General features: G+C 39.2%; 2 protein-coding genes across 6 annotated transcripts; one reads left to right on the forward strand and one right to left on the reverse strand.

Annotated features, from left to right (window-relative positions):
• Positions 1-1,009: 1,009 nt before the first annotated feature.
• ABHD13 (abhydrolase domain containing 13) lies at positions 1,010-13,226 on the reverse strand. Of its 3 annotated transcripts, none has more exons than XM_075526044.1 (3): positions 12,837-13,226; positions 11,088-11,119; positions 1,010-6,204 (listed from the first exon to the last, which is right to left on the reverse strand). In XM_075526044.1, the coding sequence occupies exon 3, from the start codon at positions 6,167-6,169 to the stop codon at positions 5,156-5,158; it is 1,014 nt and encodes a 337-aa protein (XP_075382159.1). In that variant the 5' UTR covers positions 6,170-6,204; positions 11,088-11,119; positions 12,837-13,226; the 3' UTR covers positions 1,010-5,155. The 3 variants fall into 3 exon arrangements, with proteins under 3 accessions (XP_075382159.1, XP_075382141.1, XP_075382150.1); XM_075526026.1 differs by having other exon boundaries at positions 11,088-11,123; positions 12,837-12,972; XM_075526035.1 differs by lacking the exon at positions 11,088-11,119 and having other exon boundaries at positions 12,837-12,946.
• Positions 13,159-17,516, forward strand: LIG4 (DNA ligase 4). 3 transcript variants are annotated; one of them, XM_075526015.1, is made up of 3 exons: positions 13,198-13,805; positions 13,928-15,866; positions 15,948-17,516. In XM_075526015.1, the coding sequence occupies exons 2-3, from the start codon at positions 13,944-13,946 to the stop codon at positions 16,680-16,682; spliced, it is 2,658 nt and encodes an 885-aa protein (XP_075382130.1). In that variant the 5' UTR covers positions 13,198-13,805; positions 13,928-13,943; the 3' UTR covers positions 16,683-17,516. The 3 variants fall into 3 exon arrangements, with proteins under 3 accessions (XP_075382124.1, XP_075382130.1, XP_075382116.1); XM_075526009.1 differs by having other exon boundaries at positions 13,159-13,210; positions 13,928-17,516; XM_075526001.1 differs by having other exon boundaries at positions 13,928-17,516.
• Positions 17,517-19,383: the final 1,867 nt, after the last annotated feature.

A 19,383-nucleotide genomic window follows, 5' to 3' on the forward strand; every position in this document is an offset into this window, starting at 1 on the left:
AGACTTGTATTTTTCAGAGTAGCACTGCGCAAGTAAGGTTTAGCGACCTAGTTCACAAGACAGGAAACTGCTTTTCATTCAAGAAGAGCAGTGCCCACATGAAGTACCCAAATCAGAGTTGCTCCTTTACTTTCATTGCTTCCTTTTCAAGAATTAGAAATACCTTTTTTCCCCCCATTCAAAATTAATAAGTATCTTGAATAAAGTGTCAAAGTGTACCACCCACCCCCCTACCCCTGTTTCCTAGGTATTGGGTTGAAATTGAACTATAAGCCTTGCAGTAACCCAGGAGAGGACACATTTTGCGGCTGTAGAAAAGACGACAGTAAATCCTTATTTTCTGGGTATTTCACATTAACCACGCAGGATGGGAGCAGAGGTGATATAAGCTTACTTATGCATTTCTCTGTAAGAAAGGAGAAATTGCTTCAGCCCAAGTATCCCACTGCAGCTACATGAATTAACTATAAACCTGCTAAAGTACCATTATAGCATTTAAAACTGACATTTAAAAGATTACCAGCAACAGGTGGTAAAACTAGTCAGAAACACTTAAAAATATTTCTTAAGTGACATAATATTTAGACCATCTTTCAGTCCTCCAGATAACAGAGAAGTTTTGGAATGCAGAATATGTTAGAAAGTGATGGAGAGCTACCGTGTATTAGTTTTACTTATTAACACTTCCCCAAAGTGAAGATACGTGGCAAAGCTTAGAAAAAGATATTTGTAATATAGTTTTTCCCTGCTGTAACAGCTTTCCACAAACACTGCATCTAACAATGCAGAGGTCTATTCCATGTGCTCTGGTTTTAGTAACCGAAAATGATGCCTTGAGATTGATCAGTTACCATGCATACAAAAATACCCCTGTACACATACTGAAGACAGGCCACAAACTAGAACAAGACATTAACAGCACTTTTAATGTATCAATTTATTGCATATGTCAGTACATAAAAATAGAAAAGTGTTTTTTGTAAAATTAATTTTATTGTAAAAACCAGACTAGAATGAGAATGTAAAACTTTGCCACAATTAGCACATATACAGTAACATTTATGCTTTGTCTACAAAACTTAAGAATATAAGACATTTTTGCTTTAACTATATATTAAAGAAAACTCAAATAAAAAGCTTGCATCATATATTCAATGACTGTTTCTGAATTCAAAACACAAGTGTTATTTAGAACTTCAATATGCTATCTCTATTTACACTTCTGTGGGGTTCTACTCTAAATTATACAAGCAGGATAGCATTGTAAATTATTCTCAATGGGATACATCAGGCTGATCCCACTACATGCAAGAGGCACTGATTTTATATTTGGCAGAAGTGCCCCTAGCAAAATCACCTGCCATTAACAAAAATGTACTTCTCAAGGATTGAATTATGAAATACAAATGGAGGTATGTCTGCATCTTTTTGCTAATAGAAGAGACCATACCTTGGACTCTCAATTCAGCCTTGCATTCTTCACTGTGAACATCCGACGTGACGCAAATGATTAGCTTAGAGATGCTGATATGCATATTTTGTATAAATCGCTAATCCATCTGCCCTTCAACTGAGAGATTGTCCATAGCCTACCAAATGTATTTGTGCTCTATTTCTAATTTTACCTGAGAAATGGACATGAGGGCAGCTAACACCAGTTAACATTTCTTCAGATGAAAGCATAGCTTATCTCTCTGCATTTCACAGTTCAGAAACAAATATTGGGAATGTAAACTCGGGTTAGCAGGAAGCCTCAAGTATTTCCACTAATTAAAACCACACACACACGTGTGCGCACACAAGATCTTATACTGGATGCTTCCTTACAAGGACTGTACTGCTACAGCTGTTCCCATTCAACTCCTGACCCCCTCCATTCTTTTCTTTTTTTTTTTTTTTTTTTTTTTTTTAAAGTTCCTCTTATAAAAGACACAATTCCTTTAATGAGCATATTTAAACCAAGACGCTTTCTTACAAACCTGTGAAAATAACTCAATTTCCACTTCCCAAACTAGAAATTTATATATACAGGACGAATACTTGGGAAACATCTATATACAAACAGAGAACTGTTTAAGGGAAAACATATAATGGTATTAAGTGGAATAAATGCAACAGTATCATAATACACATTTTGGCAATTTAAAGTCATTACTACTATGTTGCTTGCAGTTCACTTTTTAGCAGCAGATAACTGTGGGTTTCCATCCCACAGACCATAAAACAAAAACAAGTCTTAACTTGTCAGAACAAGTTTCTTCCCCCGTCTCCCTCCCTTAAAAGATCATACAAACAGCAGTGGAATATTTGCATTAAAAAAAAAAATCATTTCCTTCCTATTTTCTTTCAGCGGATTTCATAGCCAATGCAATGAAAAATAGCATAACAGACATTCATTCACAAGTGTATGCGCCCAACCCACTAAGGGAGAAGTAAAAATGTGCGTATATGGAAGGTGGAAGAAACCACATTAAGTGTAAAAGATGCATATATGACAATTGTGTCTTCTCATACCCAATACTTGCAAAATCAGACAAAGTTTCATCTTTATGTCCTGCAGACAATACAGTGAGAAGATATGGCTTGATAATCAAAATTAATATTTAGATACAGTCCACTTTGAACAGCTCCAGATTGCCATAATCTAATGCCACACATTTGACTTTGATTTAGCAACTGTGTGCCCAAATAAGAACACTTCATTTGTATGTCAGTGCCACATAATACTGGGGGTGGTTTGGGTTGAGGTTTTTATCTTCGATTGGCAGGAAGTGGGGTAAAAAGTAATTTTACTTTAGAAATCGACATTTTATGAAAAAAACCCAATAATATTTAATAGCAAGTTATGACAACTTCTGAAACAATTATTTACTTTCTCTTCATTCTGTCTCCAACAAGTAATCTATTCTTTTGGCTTCATCAACTTTTTTAGAAAAGCAGTATTTGCTCGCTTATTTTCCTTCTCTCCCTCCACCTTAATTCTAAAGCAAGGTGAAGCAGCTGAAACAATCCATGCAAGGAGCTCACATTGTCATTTTACAATACATCAGGGAAAGGGAATGCTATGTCTATTAACTCCCTTCTGCTGTATAAACACTACCCCCCACCCCCAAACTTCACCAATATACCTTCCCCACCTGCCTCCCCCCAAAACAATATCACCACTGGAAGGCTGAGGAAATAGTTTTGTTTCACTCAGATTTAAAACTATGCTCTGTCCATAATGATTTTAAGTCTGTAAATCCAAAAAGGTCTATAGCTTTTTCAATCAACTCTAAGAAAACCATAATAATAGTATGACAAAAGATACTTACCAGAGAAAGCAGCAACTTCCAGTATGTATATGTTTATTTAAAAATAAAATTTAAAAGTCACATTTAAGTAAAGCAAAAGTGTATCACCCTATCTATAAATTGCTGCCAACTATTACCCATGCGTACATAAGACCTGTAATTCCATGTAATAAATTTTAGGAGGCATAACCATTAAGGCACCAGTTCAGGAAAGCAGTTTTATTCAACCAGAGAACTTAAGCACAAGCTTAAAATACCACTGTCCATCAGGAAACAGATTTTAAGTGTGTGCTGAGATGCTTTTCTGAATCAGGACAACATGGCAGAAAAGTTTATTTTAAAATTTCAATCCAAAGGGCAATTGTACAGATTGTGTGGAAGATTTTCCATAGTTCATTCTTCCCATAAAAAATATTTTGAAGAGGCAAACTATCAGCTGCAGCAAGTGAGAAATTAATCCTGCAGAAGAGATTTAAATAGCCTCACACTCCAATACAGACTGAGCTAACAGCATACAACTTTGATATGACTACTAAGGATAAGGACTCCTGAAAACAAAAAAAAAAGACCCCCAACACTCAGTCAGAATCAAAGTCTCTCAATTTAAGTACTGCTGGCTCTGACATGGTGATACTAGCTTCAAAAATCCCAGCAGAGCTAAAGAAAGCTCACTTCTGCTGATGCTTAGGCTACTTCCACATGGTACAACAGAACTGTAAAAGACTTCTACATGTTTGCCTGCAAAAAGTGTTAAAATAAATGTCGTCTCTTTCAGACTAACTAAGCTTAGGTCTACTAAATTTAATGCACTGATCATTTTTATTATCCTTACTGTAACAACTGTATATATCAATCTCTAACCACGTGATCAATGGTAATTATTTGGATTTGTTTCTTTTGGAGGTATACATAAAGGGCACAGACATTTAACTACACCAGCCTAAAAAAAAAAATCTAACACAAATACATACTTTTACCTTGTATGACGCTCCTTTCTATCACACCACCCACTCTGTCTTGGGAAATCCCACCTCAAATGCACAAGCAGACGAATACCAACAAACAGTTTGCCTGTATGTTAGTGAGGACAGCTTGGGGTGGAAAGGAGCTTAGATCGTACTGCTCTCTTTTTGAAGGTTGCTTCTATTTTCTATGAAAAAATTGCCTGGGCAAAATCCTGAAGCCATGATGTTTAGGCACATACAACTTTCTGGACACTACTATAATACAACTAGTAAAATGAAACCAGGGAAAGTGTCTTTTCCTCTTCAGTTGCAGTTTGAAATATATATGTATGCATAAGCATAAAAAACAGTAATAACCCAGGATAGTATACCTGCAAGTATACCATGAATGTTATTTTATATTATTTAGCACATTAAAGACTTCCCACCTTGCATAATATAAAATTTCAAGGAATAAAACACTAATCTCATGCATGGCACACTTTAAATAAACTCTAAGAGAAGCAACAAATCATTGTGCTAACCATGACTGTCCAAAAAGCTCACACATACAGCAGTGAATACTGAAGAGCCTCCCGTTGTTCTAAACTAATACATTCTGTACTACTTTTGTAGCAAGTTCCTTTAATAGCATCCGTTGTACATATCAAACAAATGGAATATATGGACAGAGATACCAAAAAAGTATGAGAAAGACATAAAATGGTTCATTTACAATGCTGTAAATGTAAAAGTTATCTGGAACATCTTAATAAAGCATCAGACCTTTCCAAGTTTAATTTCACTCTTTAGGCAAGTACAGACATGACATACATTTAAAAACGGACGTTCTTTTACCACTTTTCACAAATCAAGGTACAGTGCAGGTACTCCCCCCACCCCAAAGATGAATATCAATTATATTATTGTTACGTTAGATGATGTTTTCGCCATTTCTTCAGGGGAGTGACTCTTTATTACTTCTTTGATGAACTGTTCAAGTGCAGTGAAATAACCCTGGCACTGCCAAGTGTCATTATGAGTTCCATCAGGAAATATCGCCAATCTCTTAGTCCGAGCTGGGGATAATTCATAAAGTTGCTTCATCATAACTGGTGGAATTAACTGGTCAGACAACCCAGAGATGAAGAGAGAAGGCATTCTGCACTGAGAGATTTTTCTGTAGGACAGAAATTTATTTTTGTAGCACCATAAAGGAAGATACCTCATTGGAAAGAAAGAAAACAAAGTGCTGGCCATGTATGGGATGCTAAGAAAGGTGTTCTCCACCACGATGGCAGAAATCCTATGGGAATTTTCAGAAGCTAAGTGAATAGCTACTGCTCCCCCCAAGGAACGGCCAAAAAGAAAAATTTTTGTTTTATCAAGATCAGACCGAGTCATCACATAGTCTAACACAGCCTCAGAATCTAAGTACAAACCTTCTTCACTTGCTTCTCCTTCACTTTTTCCATACCCTCTATAATCAACAAGAATTAAGTTTACTTTCAGGTTTACCAGCATTAACAAAGCATTTGGCAACCTATGGCCAATGTTGCCTGCATTCCCATGAAAGTAAATGATGGTTGGAGAATATGCTGCATTGTCCCCTGTGTATCTCAGCAGAATAAGATTGAGAAGAACTCCATCTTTGGTTTTGATGAAGATATTTTCATGTGGTATACCAGTAGGCATAGGAACATAAAGGCGTGATGAAGAGGGCTGTTCAGGAAAGTAAAGCAGTACATCCTGGAATTTATATAATATACCCGCTATTGATACAAATATTAATATAAGTAGTATAATGCCTCCGTACAAGTGAAAAGTTACTATCAATGGTAAAAGACAAATACGGCAGAGACTCCAAGACCAGGAAGCCAAAGCTAGTAGCCATCTTTTAACAAAGGTCCAAAGCATCCATGACTTTTCCATTGTAGAAGTCAGTGATCTTTTACTCCAAGTAAATCCTGTAAAAAAACCCCAAACATATGTATAAATATAGGGGAAAGAAAAAGGAATTGATTTAAGCATTCATACTTGCAGAACATTAATGGCAAGTCAATACATTAAAGCATAAACCTCAAACTTAGTGGCAAACTCCCTTTGAATTTTTGGAAACCATTCACCTCTAAAACAAGCAGAAGAGCAATCATAAGGAAAAGGCTTTAGAACTCTTCAAAATCCTAGCAGGCAAGGTCCATCAGTAGCACTAGACAATTGGTTGACTGGGACCATAACAACTTATGCTTTCCCTCAGTCTTCCCTACTGACCAACAAAACCACCATACAGATCGTATCACCAGTTTGTCAAAGCTTCTCATGTAAGTAATTCTAGAATCCAGAGAACACAAACAAAAATAGCCCTTATTTCTAAGTTGCTACTGATTAAGGCCAAGAGGAGCACTCAATAAGCCTATGCACTTCACTCTGCAACCAGTGGAGGCTCACAATGCATACCAGGTCTGCTAGCGTTTAGTGGCTGTCTTTCAGAACCTTCATCAACTGTGATTACAGAGCAACACATAAACTGGTCAGAAGAAAGAGACTCCTCTATAGTAAGATACCACATTGTAGTTACATTTATGACAGCTGTTTCGCTATATTTGGATTGGTTCTGATTTACAAGGATAGTTTTCCCCATCAGATCAGTAATCCATACTAAATCTTCAGCTGAATAACAGATTGTATCATCATACAAGACCACTGAAAGCAGTCAGCTAACTACCTTATTCTCTGATCAATGAAAAGCACAACTGCTGAAGAGTCCAAACATGAAAACAGACTCATGACAAAAACATACACACAGCATAAAATGAGGAGAGTGATGTTAATGATAATAGATTAAATCTTCTTTCCAAACATAAGAGATAGTTACGTCTCACAGCATACACAGAATCTCTCACATTAATCACTGCTGGGTTCAAGTATAATATGGAAACAGGCAAAAACTGCCAAACCTACACGAGAACTACAGTAACCATTCAGTTGCCACTGAGTTGAATAACCATACTGCCTGGAAGTGACAACACAAGCTCACTTGTTTAAGAACACTCGAAATTATATAGCAGATAATAATTACAGTTTAGACACACTCAAAGTTATAACCTCCTAAAATGATGCAGTGGAGTAAGAAGCTGAATTAACTCCAAAGGAGTCTGACATGCAGAGACGCATCCAAGCAGTCAATTAAGTCACAGGACCCACACCAAAATAAGCTGTATGATGTAATGCTACTGGAGGGAGCTGCAACTGCACCAGCCATCTTGGTAGGATCGAGTGATAAAAGGTGACCTCTGCAGTCACGACCTTTGCACTCCACAAATACGATAAGCACCCCATATGACCAGGAGGAACTGCCATCTCCAGTTATTTTATGTGACAATTAGATATAAATCAGAAAGAAATCTGTTACATCTTAAGATTCACATATTAACCAAAGGCAATGTGAAATTAAGCTTTTACATAGTGTATCTACAAATACGTACAACTGGTGAAATATAAAGTAGTCTAGAGAGCAGTTACGCCAAATTTGTTCTCTTATATTATCTATGAGCTCATGTTCAATATCCACATCCAAGTATGCACAAATATTGTCTATATGAACACGTAATTCTTGTGATCCATTTCTCTAGTAAAGAAGTCACAGTAAGTAGGAGACACATAAAGTAGATACTTTAATTTGCAAAAGAACTTCCTAATGAAGTTGACAAACACTTCCTGCATTACATTTCAAGACTATAAGAACATTGATAATGACACAGTAAAAACACTCTCCTTATCTATGCTATTCAAAATTTTGCTGACTTTCTTACAAAATGAAGAGACTCCAAAAATGCTCTCTCAACAAGACATTCACAAAAAAGTAAGAGACCCATCATTAAAAACAACTACTAAAACCCACAGAAGTCATAAAAATCTTACTTAAGGTGATTAAGTTTTGCAGATGGCTATCCCATATACACTAAGGATTGCTATTTGAAGACTGATACTCGCAGCTGATTTTATAAGCCATGTTAGTTTCATTTGTGCACTGCTATTTTCATTTCAGTAGGATAATATTATCAAAATGTTGTACTACTGAAATACTGCTGCTGTGTGATTACTTCTGATGTATATATAGGTACATATAAAAACTTTGCTACTGGAGTGGCAAAACCAATGCATCCTACAACTAGAACTCAACATATGGCGGTTAGCAGGAAGGGTAAACTACACAGCCACAAACGTTTCATACTCACCTACAGATTTAAGTAAAGCTGACTACTCTGCACTAATGAACAACTACATGACTATTACAGTTTTCTTCCCGGCTACGTGAAACTTCACTAGTTCTGTCCATTTCCAGGCTTGAATCAGACCATCTCTCACTTCACATCTTACGGCAAGATTTGTTAGCTGGAGAACTAAGATGCAAGTTTCTCCTAGGTTCTTCCCCGCCTCCTTCCAACACCAATTGAAAGATCGCTAGAAAGGAAAATGATGGGTTCTCAAACAAGCACACAGGCCTAGAAGAGACTCTAAACCAAGTCAATACAAGCTCATTCTCAATAAAGCTACAAACCATGCTTTCTATAGAGCCCAAAGTACCAGGCCTGCCAAACATTATCTTGTTTGACCTGAGCAGTAGATGATACAAGCAGAACCAAATTTCCACTTAAAGGACATAAATAAAAAGGGTAAGCTAATATAGTAATTTTCAGCGAGTGATACAGTGTTCTTCAACACTTTTTGAAGTGTATGAGATTTGAGATGGCTCAACATACTGCAAGACTACACACAAAAAAAAAATCTTCTCTTGGTCTTCATTTCCCATTACTGTTGTGCTGGGTGGGAAGTTATAAACCTTTCAAACAGTTTATAATATAACATCTTATGACACAAATACTCTATGTTGAATTATGAAGAGCACGTGTTGCGATTCTCCTGTACCTCTAATTTTTGTGACTAATAGGATGCCAGAATAATCAGGGGAAGGGGGACAGGGAAGGAAAGGGAGAACAATATATTTAGACTTTGATGTCTGAGTTGGTCAATCTGAGAAACAGAGCGGACCCACCACTTGGACAGGCCTGTTTCTCTTTCTAGACAAGACTACTTCTGTTCCTAGACTACAACAACCACTTACAGACATGCGCCATAACTGCCTGATGTCCCAGTTGAGGCAAGAAGCGTGCACCCCTTTAGGTCTTCTAAAAGAGAACTTTTTAATCAATTTCTGTCATCTGCAAATATGACTAGTTATTTTTTTTTTTTTAACGCCAACTGTTTAACAAGGTTACCTCAGTTATATTGCCTTCTACTGTTAGAAGTATCACAGCTCTACAGAGAGATGGCATGAAACATCACCCATGTATTACAGATGGAGACGCTGGAACCCAGGTAAGTCAGCAAGTTGGCCAGTGGCAGGCTAGTGGAAGTTCTGTTTCAGCCAGGGAAATAAGGTTTCTCTACAGATTTCCTTTTCAAATCTCCTAGATAAAACATTAACCCCTTGGAAATCAGTCTTGCTTCACTAAAAAAAACTTGGTTTTTTGAAGGAACATTATATTGCAGCACTATATTTCAAGTAATTGTCATAACTTTGCCAATGACAAGGTTTTCCTGTAAGAAGTCACATCTCATTTTACAGCATACACAGCAACAGTGTTTTATAACTGCTGACTATTTAAACTAAGTTAGAGGCTATGAAAACAAGCATAAGGCAGATTTTTTGTTTTAAGCTTGTCATGAAAGTCAATGTCTGTGACAAATATACACTCATCAAGAGCAGAACCATATAGTTTTATCTAGTAGATGTTTTCCTAGGTAACTGTTATATTAATGGAAATTCCTACATAAGCTGTTCTTGTCCTTAGCTACTCTTAGTACTAGAAAATAATTCCTAATACTTAACAGGAAGGGAGACTTAGTAACTTAAAAACTCTTTACTTCTAGTTCAACGTTTATTAACCTCCAAATATGTAACCTACCTTCAATTTCTCCAGACTACATAAAATCAGTCCCTCTGCATTCTCCTCACAGACGATGTTTTCTTAGTCACAAATATGATCAAAGGTCTTTCCTCTAGCATTTATCTGCTCCATATTTCCTCCTATCCCTCTGATAATGCTGCATTAGAAAGGCTACAAGTGTGTTTTTGATGACGCTTGTAAACTTCAGAGACAAGTAGAAGACAATATTGAAATACAGAGTTCTATCATGGAAACCATTAACACAGAACAGCAGCAATGCAGCCCAATTCAGCGTTAAGACCTAATGAAAGTAAGACTTAGCCAGACTGCTGCTGTGCTTTTGGCTTAAAGGGCATTAAAGACCAGTTCAGTTCACACAGCCACAGAACTGTATTGCTTCTCAAAACAGAAATGAAATTTGGAAGTGATGAGTTTCAATTTTATGCCACACGGATATACACATATGTAGATACGCACACACGCATCTGTATTTATACATCTCCACCGCTGAATCCACAGTCCAGGAATTATTGCAGACCTCTTACGTTCTATCAGATGAGCTACAAATCCCATAATTAACTAACTACTGAAAATATAAATCACTCATAACAATAAAAATTCTGAGGAAAAAACCAAAGTCCTTATGATCAAGATATTTTAATAATGTTCTACTGTGCCCTAATGCTATTCTTAAATGGCTAATGTCATTATCAACTGAAGATCATAAAAACTCAAGTGCATACTTAAAGTACTTGGGAACAATTTGTTGTTCATTTTGAACAGCAGTTGAAATTACTGTTGTATTTGCCACAAATTCGGTTGTATTTTTTGTCTTTGTCTAAATTTTTAATATTAAAAAGTTGTATTTTCATACACTAATCACATTATAAAACATTTACCTTTGGATGTGATGATTTCCCAGGCTTCATCGCTGCCTGAAAGACAATTCCATTTATGAACTTTGAGTAAAATTGCTTTTGAATTACACACATAATTACTATTTGTCTTCAGTTACTTGAAAGAAAATTAAGCAGTGCTAACAGCCAATACCCCTAGAAGTTACATCTGCTTTACTGATGAAACCGTGCATATCATGTTCACGCTCCTCCTATCAAGCTCAGCTCTTGTTTGAAACTTCTGATAAACTTGAAAACAACATCTTATAATGAAGTTCAAGAATCACATCGAAATGTCCTGGACTACACATACAACACACAGCATAAAACATACATAATGCATGACAACAAAGTTACAACAGATTTACGTTGCCTCCTTAAAGCTAACTTTCAGTGTATGAGCAGCCTTAAAGCTAGTGCTAAAAAGAGCACTCAGGTGTTTAACAGCTGCTTTCTCATTAAAGACCTTTAAAAAAAAAAGTTAGTTTTAACACTCACTGCAATCCTTTGGATTTCACAGTTTCAAAACAAGCAAACAAAATGAGGTATTTCTTAAAAACACAGAGAAATATCTGAAGACATCTGTTTCTTTCTACTGCACGTCCTTCCCCTACACTCCACCTCCTCCAGACACAGACAAGATTTGCACAAGCTTTACATTTAATCATGTTTATTCAGAAGACTTCTGCAAGTAGAAATATTAAGTCCTCAACTGTAAAAAAATTAGTTTCAGAGGGGAAACTAATCTGGAAGCAAACCTACAAGTTTAGCAAGGACAGGAAAAATACACTTTCTTAGTACTAAAATCTTACAGAGACTCTCATTTAAAAAAAAAAGAAAAAAAAAGTGAAACCAGCAAAGTAGCTACTCCTAGCCAAGGAAAAAGCAGAGTAAGAACAATGAAGTATCAGACATTTAAGGACTCTGGCTTTTAAAATCAGCAAGCCACTTCTCCTACTTATTTCAAACAGCAAACTTCCACAGCTCTGCATCGTGGTACATATTCATAATTGAAAGTGTTTTCCCCTGAACTCTTAATACACTTTCCCTCCCACCTGACAAATCTTAATGAACCTTACAAGCATGTCTTGAATTATATACCGTGTAAAAAAACCCCAAACAACAACAAACCAAGGACAGTTATCACATTAGAGCCTTAGCCTTCTAGTGAGCACAGGCTCCCAAAACATATTGCTTTCTAAGCGTGTTGAATTATTTCCATTTTTACCTAAAAGAAACATCCTGCTCAGCCTTTTCAATATATTCACTTGGCACATTTAGCAACATTAAAGTTACCATCATCTGCCCCATCTTCTACAAGCACCCCCATTTGCAGAAATTGTTCCGTACGGCAGCGCAGACAAACGGAACACGTAGAGCAAGACCTCGCTGCCAAGATGCAACAGCTCTCCCAGGGCTTCGCAGGAAGGCACCTGAAGGAACTTTTAACGGCGCTGCCAAGGCAGCAGTTCCTCGGGAGAGGAAAGGCAGGCACAGGAGCCACGCACGCCCACAGGACAGCACCCCGCCTGCCAGCCGCTCCCGCCACGGCGAGACCCCACGCACCAAATCAGCCCGAACCCGCCGGCCCGGCCCGCCCCGCTCCCAGGCGCCGCTTTCGCCCCCGCAGGCGCGACCCGGCTCCCGCCCGCCCCGTCCCGGCCTTGCGGGGACGGGAGCGGCCCGCCACCTACCCCAGCCGCCACCCCCTCCCCGCGGGGCGGGACCGGCCCCAGGCCAGGCGAGACCCACCCGCCGCATCCTCCCGCCGGCGGTGCCTCGGGCCAGCGCAGACCCCGACGCGCAACTTCAACCACCGCTCCTTCCGAGACAGGAAGACGCGCCCGCCGCGGCTTCCGCTTCCGGGTCAGGGCCCGTCCGCTCTCCTTTTTCCCCCCGCCTTCCCCCGCCGCGGGCGCTGCCCCGCCGGGCTCCGCCAGCGCTCCCCCGCCGCGGCGGTGACTGGGTAGGCGCCGCCGCTGCCGCGATCGCCGGGGCCTCCCCGCGCGGCTGGAACCGCTGCGCCCGGAGGAGGAGCGTGGGCCGCGGCGTCGGGGGCGCTCCTCCCCTTCCGGGGCGGAGGGCGGCCGGTGTGACCCGAGCGCCGCAGCTGCCCCCGGCTCCGCGTAAGTCTCCTCGGGGGTGGCCGTTCCTCCGCCGTCCCGTCCGTCCCCGTCTTCCCGCTAGGCTGCTCCGGCGAGGGGGCGGCCGGTGCGGGTGCGGCGCGGAAGGTGCCCGCGGGGTGGTGTCCGTTCTCCCGGCCCCGTGCCCATGGCAACGCCGTCGCGGTGTGGGGCGGGGGTGTGTGTGTGTGTGTGGAGCCTGCCCGCGGGAGGAGCGCCCTGGCCGCACCCCCGGCCGCTGCGCCCCCACCGAGAGCGGCACCCGGCCCCGTGGGACCCCGCTCCCTCAGCGCCGCCGCGCAGCCCCCAAGGTGGGCCTGGCGGGTCTCCTGAGCTGCCGGGCGGCAGGAGCCGGGGGAGGAGCGGGCCGAGGGCGGGGTGGTGTCAGGGCGGGCGGTGCTCCGGGGGAGGGTGGCGGAGAAAATCGGTCTCCGAGCGGTGGCAGCTCCCGCCTGCGCAGCAGCGGTAGGGGTGCGCGGTGCCTTCTGTCTTCCAGCCTCTCGCCTAGGCGACGCCTGTGTGGCAGTGTCGCGGCCTGGCTGCTGAGTGTCACCCATGAGTAAGGACAGTCGTACCAGCTTGTGACCCTTAAGTAAAGGTAACAGTTAAATCCTAATGAGAAAAATGAGTAAATCCTCATTAGAAATTTTTTTTTTGTTGAGACAGAATAACATGCTGGCCTCTTCTTTCTCTACAAATATATACTTTTTTTGTTCTTAGTGAAAAACGGACTCTGATGGCTTCCGCACCTGCTTCACAGCCTTCTCCTAAAAAAACGGTGGCCTCTCACGTCCCTTTTGCAGATCTGTGCTCTACTCTGGAGCGAATACAGAGATGTAAATCTCGACCTGAGAAAACAAAGTATTTCAAGGAGTTCCTGGATTCCTGGAGAAAATTCCATGATGCTCTTCATCAAAAGGAGAAAGATGTCACGGATTCTTTTTATCCAGCTATGCGACTTATTCTTCCACAGTTGGAAAGAGAAAGGATGGCATATGGAATTAAAGAAACTATGCTCGCGAAGCTATATATTGAACTGCTTAATTTACCAAAAGATGGAAAAGATGCTGCAAAGCTTTTACATTACAGAACACCTGCTGGCACACGTGGAGATGCTGGAGATTTTGCAATGATTGCATACTTTGTGTTAAAACCTAGGAGTCCAAAACAAGGCAGACTGACGATAGAACAAGTCAATGAACACTTAGATGCGATAGCTAACAATAATGCTGCTAAAAACAAGGGTCTGTTAAAGAAAAGTCTTCTTCAGTTAATTACCCAGAGCACAGCACTGGAACAGAAATGGCTCATCCGGATGATTATAAAGGATCTAAAGCTTGGTGTTAGTGAACAAACTATATTTTCCACTTTTCATCCTGATGCTGCCGAATTACACAACGTCACAACTGATTTGGAAAAAGTTTGCAGACAACTGCATGATCCCTCTGTCTCACTTAGTGATGTTTCTATCATGTTGTTTTCTGCCTTTAAGCCAATGCTTGCTGCTATTGCTGATGTCCAGCAAATTGAGAAACAAATGAATAACCAGATATTCTACATAGAAACTAAGCTGGATGGTGAACGTATGCAGATGCACAAAGATGGAGATGTGTATAAATATTTTTCCCGAAATGGGTTTGACTATACTCAGCAGTTCGGTGCTTCCCCCCTTGATGGCTCATTAACGCCGTTTATTCATAATGTATTTAAGAGCAATATACAAAATTGCATTCTCGATGGTGAAATGATGGCTTACAATCCTGAGACGCAAACCTTTATGCAAAAAGGAAACAGATTTGACATAAAAAGAATGGTGGAGGACTCTGATCTGCAGACATGCTTCTGTGTGTTTGATGTATTGATGGTTAACAGTCAGAAGCTGGGTCACGAAGTACTAAGCAAAAGGTATGAAATCTTAAGTAGCGTATTTACCCCGGTAACGGGCAGGATACATGTTGTACATAAAAAAAGTGCCAGAACGAGAAAAGAAGTAATTGATGCTTTAAATGAAGCAATAGATAACAGAGAGGAAGGGATTATGGTGAAAGATCCCATGTCCACCTACAAGCCCGACAAACGTGGGGAAGGCTGGTTAAAAATCAAGCCAGAATACGTCAGTGGGCTGATGGATGAACTAGACCTTTTAATTGTTGGTGGTTACTGGGGAAAGGGCTCACGTGGTGGAATGATGTCTCATTTTCTGTGCGCTGTTGCAGAGACGCCCCCTCCAAATGAAAAACCAACGGTTTTCCACTCTATTTGTCGTGTTGGCTCTGGCTATACTATGAAGGAATTGTATAATTTAGGTTTGAAGCTGGCTAAACACTGGAAGCCCTACCATAGGAAGGACCCTCCCTGTAACATTTTGTGTGGAACCGAGAAACCTGAAATGTACATTGAACCTTGTAACTCTGTCATAGTTCAGATCAAGGCAGCCGAGATCGTTAACAGTGATATGTACAAAACTGACTGTACTTTGAGATTCCCCCGAATTGAGAAGATAAGAGAGGACAAAGAATGGTACGAGTGCATGACTTCAGACATGTTAGGAGATCTCAGAAGCAAAGCAGAAGGGAAGCTGGCATCTAAGCATCTTCATATAGATGAGTGTGATGAGCCACAAGAGAAGAAGAGGAAAACCGTATCAAAGGTGAAGAAGGTAATTGGAATAGCTGAGCAATTTAAAGCTCCTGATCTTTCTAATGTAAGCAAGGTTTCAAATGTATTTGAAGATGTTGAGTTTTGTGTTATGACAGGAACGCGAAAATACCCAAAGTCAGAACTGGAAAGCAAAATAGCTGAATGTGGTGGCAGCGTGGTACAGAACCCAGGGCCGGAGACTTACTGTGTCATTGTAGGAGCTGAGAATATCAGAGTGAAAAACATCATTGCTTCCAACAAATACGATGTGGTGAAGGCAGAGTGGCTCCTTCAGTGTTTTCAAACCAAAATGCTGGTGCCTTGGCAGCCAGCCTTTATGATTCACATGTCTCCTGACACAAAAGAACATTTTGCTCGTGAGTATGATTGTTACGGAGACAGCTACACAGCAGACACAGATGTTGCACAACTCAAGGAAGTGTTCTCAAGAATGAAAGGTAATAAGGTGATGTCTTTGGACATGATTGCAGCGTTAGAAGAACGTTATTCGTGGAACAGTTGTCACCTCAGTATATTCAGAGGAAATACTATTTATGTGGACTGTTACGCTGTTGTTAATGAGCCCAAAACCAAAATCCATGGAACAACACTGTCAATTAGAGCTTTGGAGCTCCGTTTTTATGGTGCAAAAGTAGTCTCTCTCCTTGAAGAGGGCATCTCCCATGTGGTTGTAGGAGAAGATCATTCCCGGGTACAAGAGGTGAAAGCGCTCAGGAGAACATTTGGGAAAAAATTTAAAATTGTGTCTGAGCTGTGGGTAACAGAGTCAGTGGAGGAAGGAGTCCCAAAGAATGAAAATCAGTACTTAATTTAAAGTACTTTTTAAGCTTGGAGGAAAAGCATTCTTGTTGGCATGATTGGACTTGGATATTATGAGGTTGCCTTAAATTTTTTGTGTGTTTTCATGTCTGTTTAAAGCTGGCTCCGGCTAAAGAATAACACTGTATTGTTGAAATTAGATGAAGGCTTTTAATTGTACTGTCGCGGAAGCAAGAGGATGCTAAGATGTGTTGGAGGAGGAAAAAAAACACCACCAGATAAATAATGTAAGCCTTTTACTTGACAGACAGGTCTCAGGAGAGATCTAGTATTTTACATAAGGGAATTCCTAGCTATTAATAGTGCTTGTCTCCATTGTTCAAAATGGCGACAATAATTTACTATTTTATGAAGATTCTACTATTTAACGTATTGTTTATTTATCAATTTACAATCACATTCATGTTTTTGCAGAATTGTTCTGTGTATATTCCATATGCTACAGAATTCAGTAATTTATTAACCTTGTCTGTACTATTTTAATTTGTTTACATTGTTTTTAGCAGAGCCGCGCACAGCCTCGGTAGCACTTTGGTTTTAGGATATTGCATTGATCCCATGTTTCTTTGTATAAATAACCATTGTAAAATAGAACCTAAACTTCTAATTGAGCTGCTAATAAATTAATAATAACCTATATATGTGTAAAATGCAAATCAATTACTTAAAAACTGTAATGACATCCTGTGCTCATTACAGTTAAAGTTAAACCATGAAGTGCAACAGAGCTAGGCTTTTACACTTGAACTATCAGTTTTATCTTTCAAAAAATGTTTCATAAGCTATGTTAGTAATGTAAGATTAACTTCCAAATATTCAGTTCAATGTATATTTTTTTTCAATTACTAAATAAAATATATTTTTAAAGTCTGCCTGGTATTTTTTTTTTTAGTGAGAGAAAGCTCTTTTGAAAAACATTTGAAACTTAGTTTCTGATTTTACTCTGTTAGATAATTTATGCATTAACTTTGAGAGGAGGAAGGTTCAGGCCTCAGTTTGTGTTACATCAATACTGGCATCAAACAGGACTGCTGTTGGGCTGATCACACAGAACGAGTTTTTGGCTGACCTGTTTCTTCAATGGTTTTTGCGGTCGTGTTCATATAAAAAAATACTGTAAAAAGGATTGGGAAATGTTATATGAAAGGCTAGTTGGTTATTCTTATCTCTTACAGTTAGTGTAAGCATTAGGAGCTCCCTTATTATTTGACATATACTAAATAGGTAAAATGTAATAACCACTTTTCTTAAGCCACCATATAAATTGTTAAAAAGCAGAATATTTTTGGTATACATAAAATAGTATATACCGAAAGACAGTGCATTATTTTTCCTCTAATAATTCAAATAGAAAATTGGTATATGTGAAATATAATACTTCAGTTTTAACTTACTGGGCTACTTCTGTGTAATGTCATATATTCTGATTTATAAATAGAAAATTAAAAGAGCGTTTGTCTTCATACCCACACAGATTTCTCTTAAATGGGTTTTAGTAAAATAAGAATTTTAGGTGATCCTAGTTAGGAAAGTTAAGAGAAAAAAAGGCAAATATGAACTACAGCTGACTCTTGAGACAGTGTCAAATATCTCACTTTGAGATCTAAATGTTATTTACAGAGATGTATTTAAAAAGTATTAATTCCGTGTTGTCTTTTTGTTCTCTCAAAGCTATGCACAGCTGGAGAATCTAGAACTAGTAACTTATCAGCAAAATTGTTACTCTTTTTACTGATGCCTCAGTACATAGTGTACTGGAGGTTTATTTTTGTATTTATTTAAACTGAAGGTTTACTTTTCCCAAATAAAAAAACCTCCAACCTTGCAGCTGTAGTATGCTGTTTTAGCTTGTTTTATTTTGTATTTTGCCTCAGTTCTAGTTAGAACTAGAAATTAATTGTTAATCCTGAATATTTGTATGTGGCATGATAATTAGCATACTGGATAACATCAAGCAATTTAGATGGCGTGTATTCCTTCTTTTGGTTACTGTTTTGCAAATTTACTTTAAAATGTTGAATAAGAAATGCTGTACTTCATATGTCAGTGTAAAAAGGAGATCTTGCTCCTACACTGTAAAAATACAGACATTGCAGGTCAGCTTTTCTTTTGAGATATTTCTTTTACCTGGCGACTTAGGTGGATTGACTGCATGGATCTGTGGATGAAATTGGACCCAGCAGTTATTTAAGTATGTATCTAGAATATAAGCCAGGGGACAGGAGAATCCATGGATCCTCTAAGCAAAGGCATTCTCATGGAAGAACAGTAGTGACAGGAAAATAGGAGAAGTAGGGAAGAAGTTTGTGAATCTGCTTAGTTTTAAGGAAATTCTGATTTGTACTGAAGGAACAAATGAAGGCTGGAAATGATTCAAAAAGTAAGAATATGTTGTCCAGACACAAAAGTTTTTCTTAAAGTCAAATTAATTAAGGAGGTATGCAGAGACCTTCATATATGATGTCTAAGGATGAATATAAGACAAGATTTGTATGTAGCAGGAACAGCTGATGTTGATCAACAGTGTTTGTGTACTGAAAAAATGTCTTTTTATCTATTTTGTTTTGTCTAATAAAAAAATGTTTTGACATATAAAACTAACCTTATTATTAGGTAGTCATCATCCATTAAAAACAGTGTTCAAGAAAGAGGAAAAGCTGGAGTCAAAATGCTGAAACATTAACCTGATGTCTGAA

The sequence above is a fragment of the Mycteria americana genome, chromosome 1, assembly GCF_035582795.1.
Source record: "Mycteria americana isolate JAX WOST 10 ecotype Jacksonville Zoo and Gardens chromosome 1, USCA_MyAme_1.0, whole genome shotgun sequence".
Taxonomy (NCBI): domain Eukaryota; kingdom Metazoa; phylum Chordata; class Aves; order Ciconiiformes; family Ciconiidae; genus Mycteria; species Mycteria americana.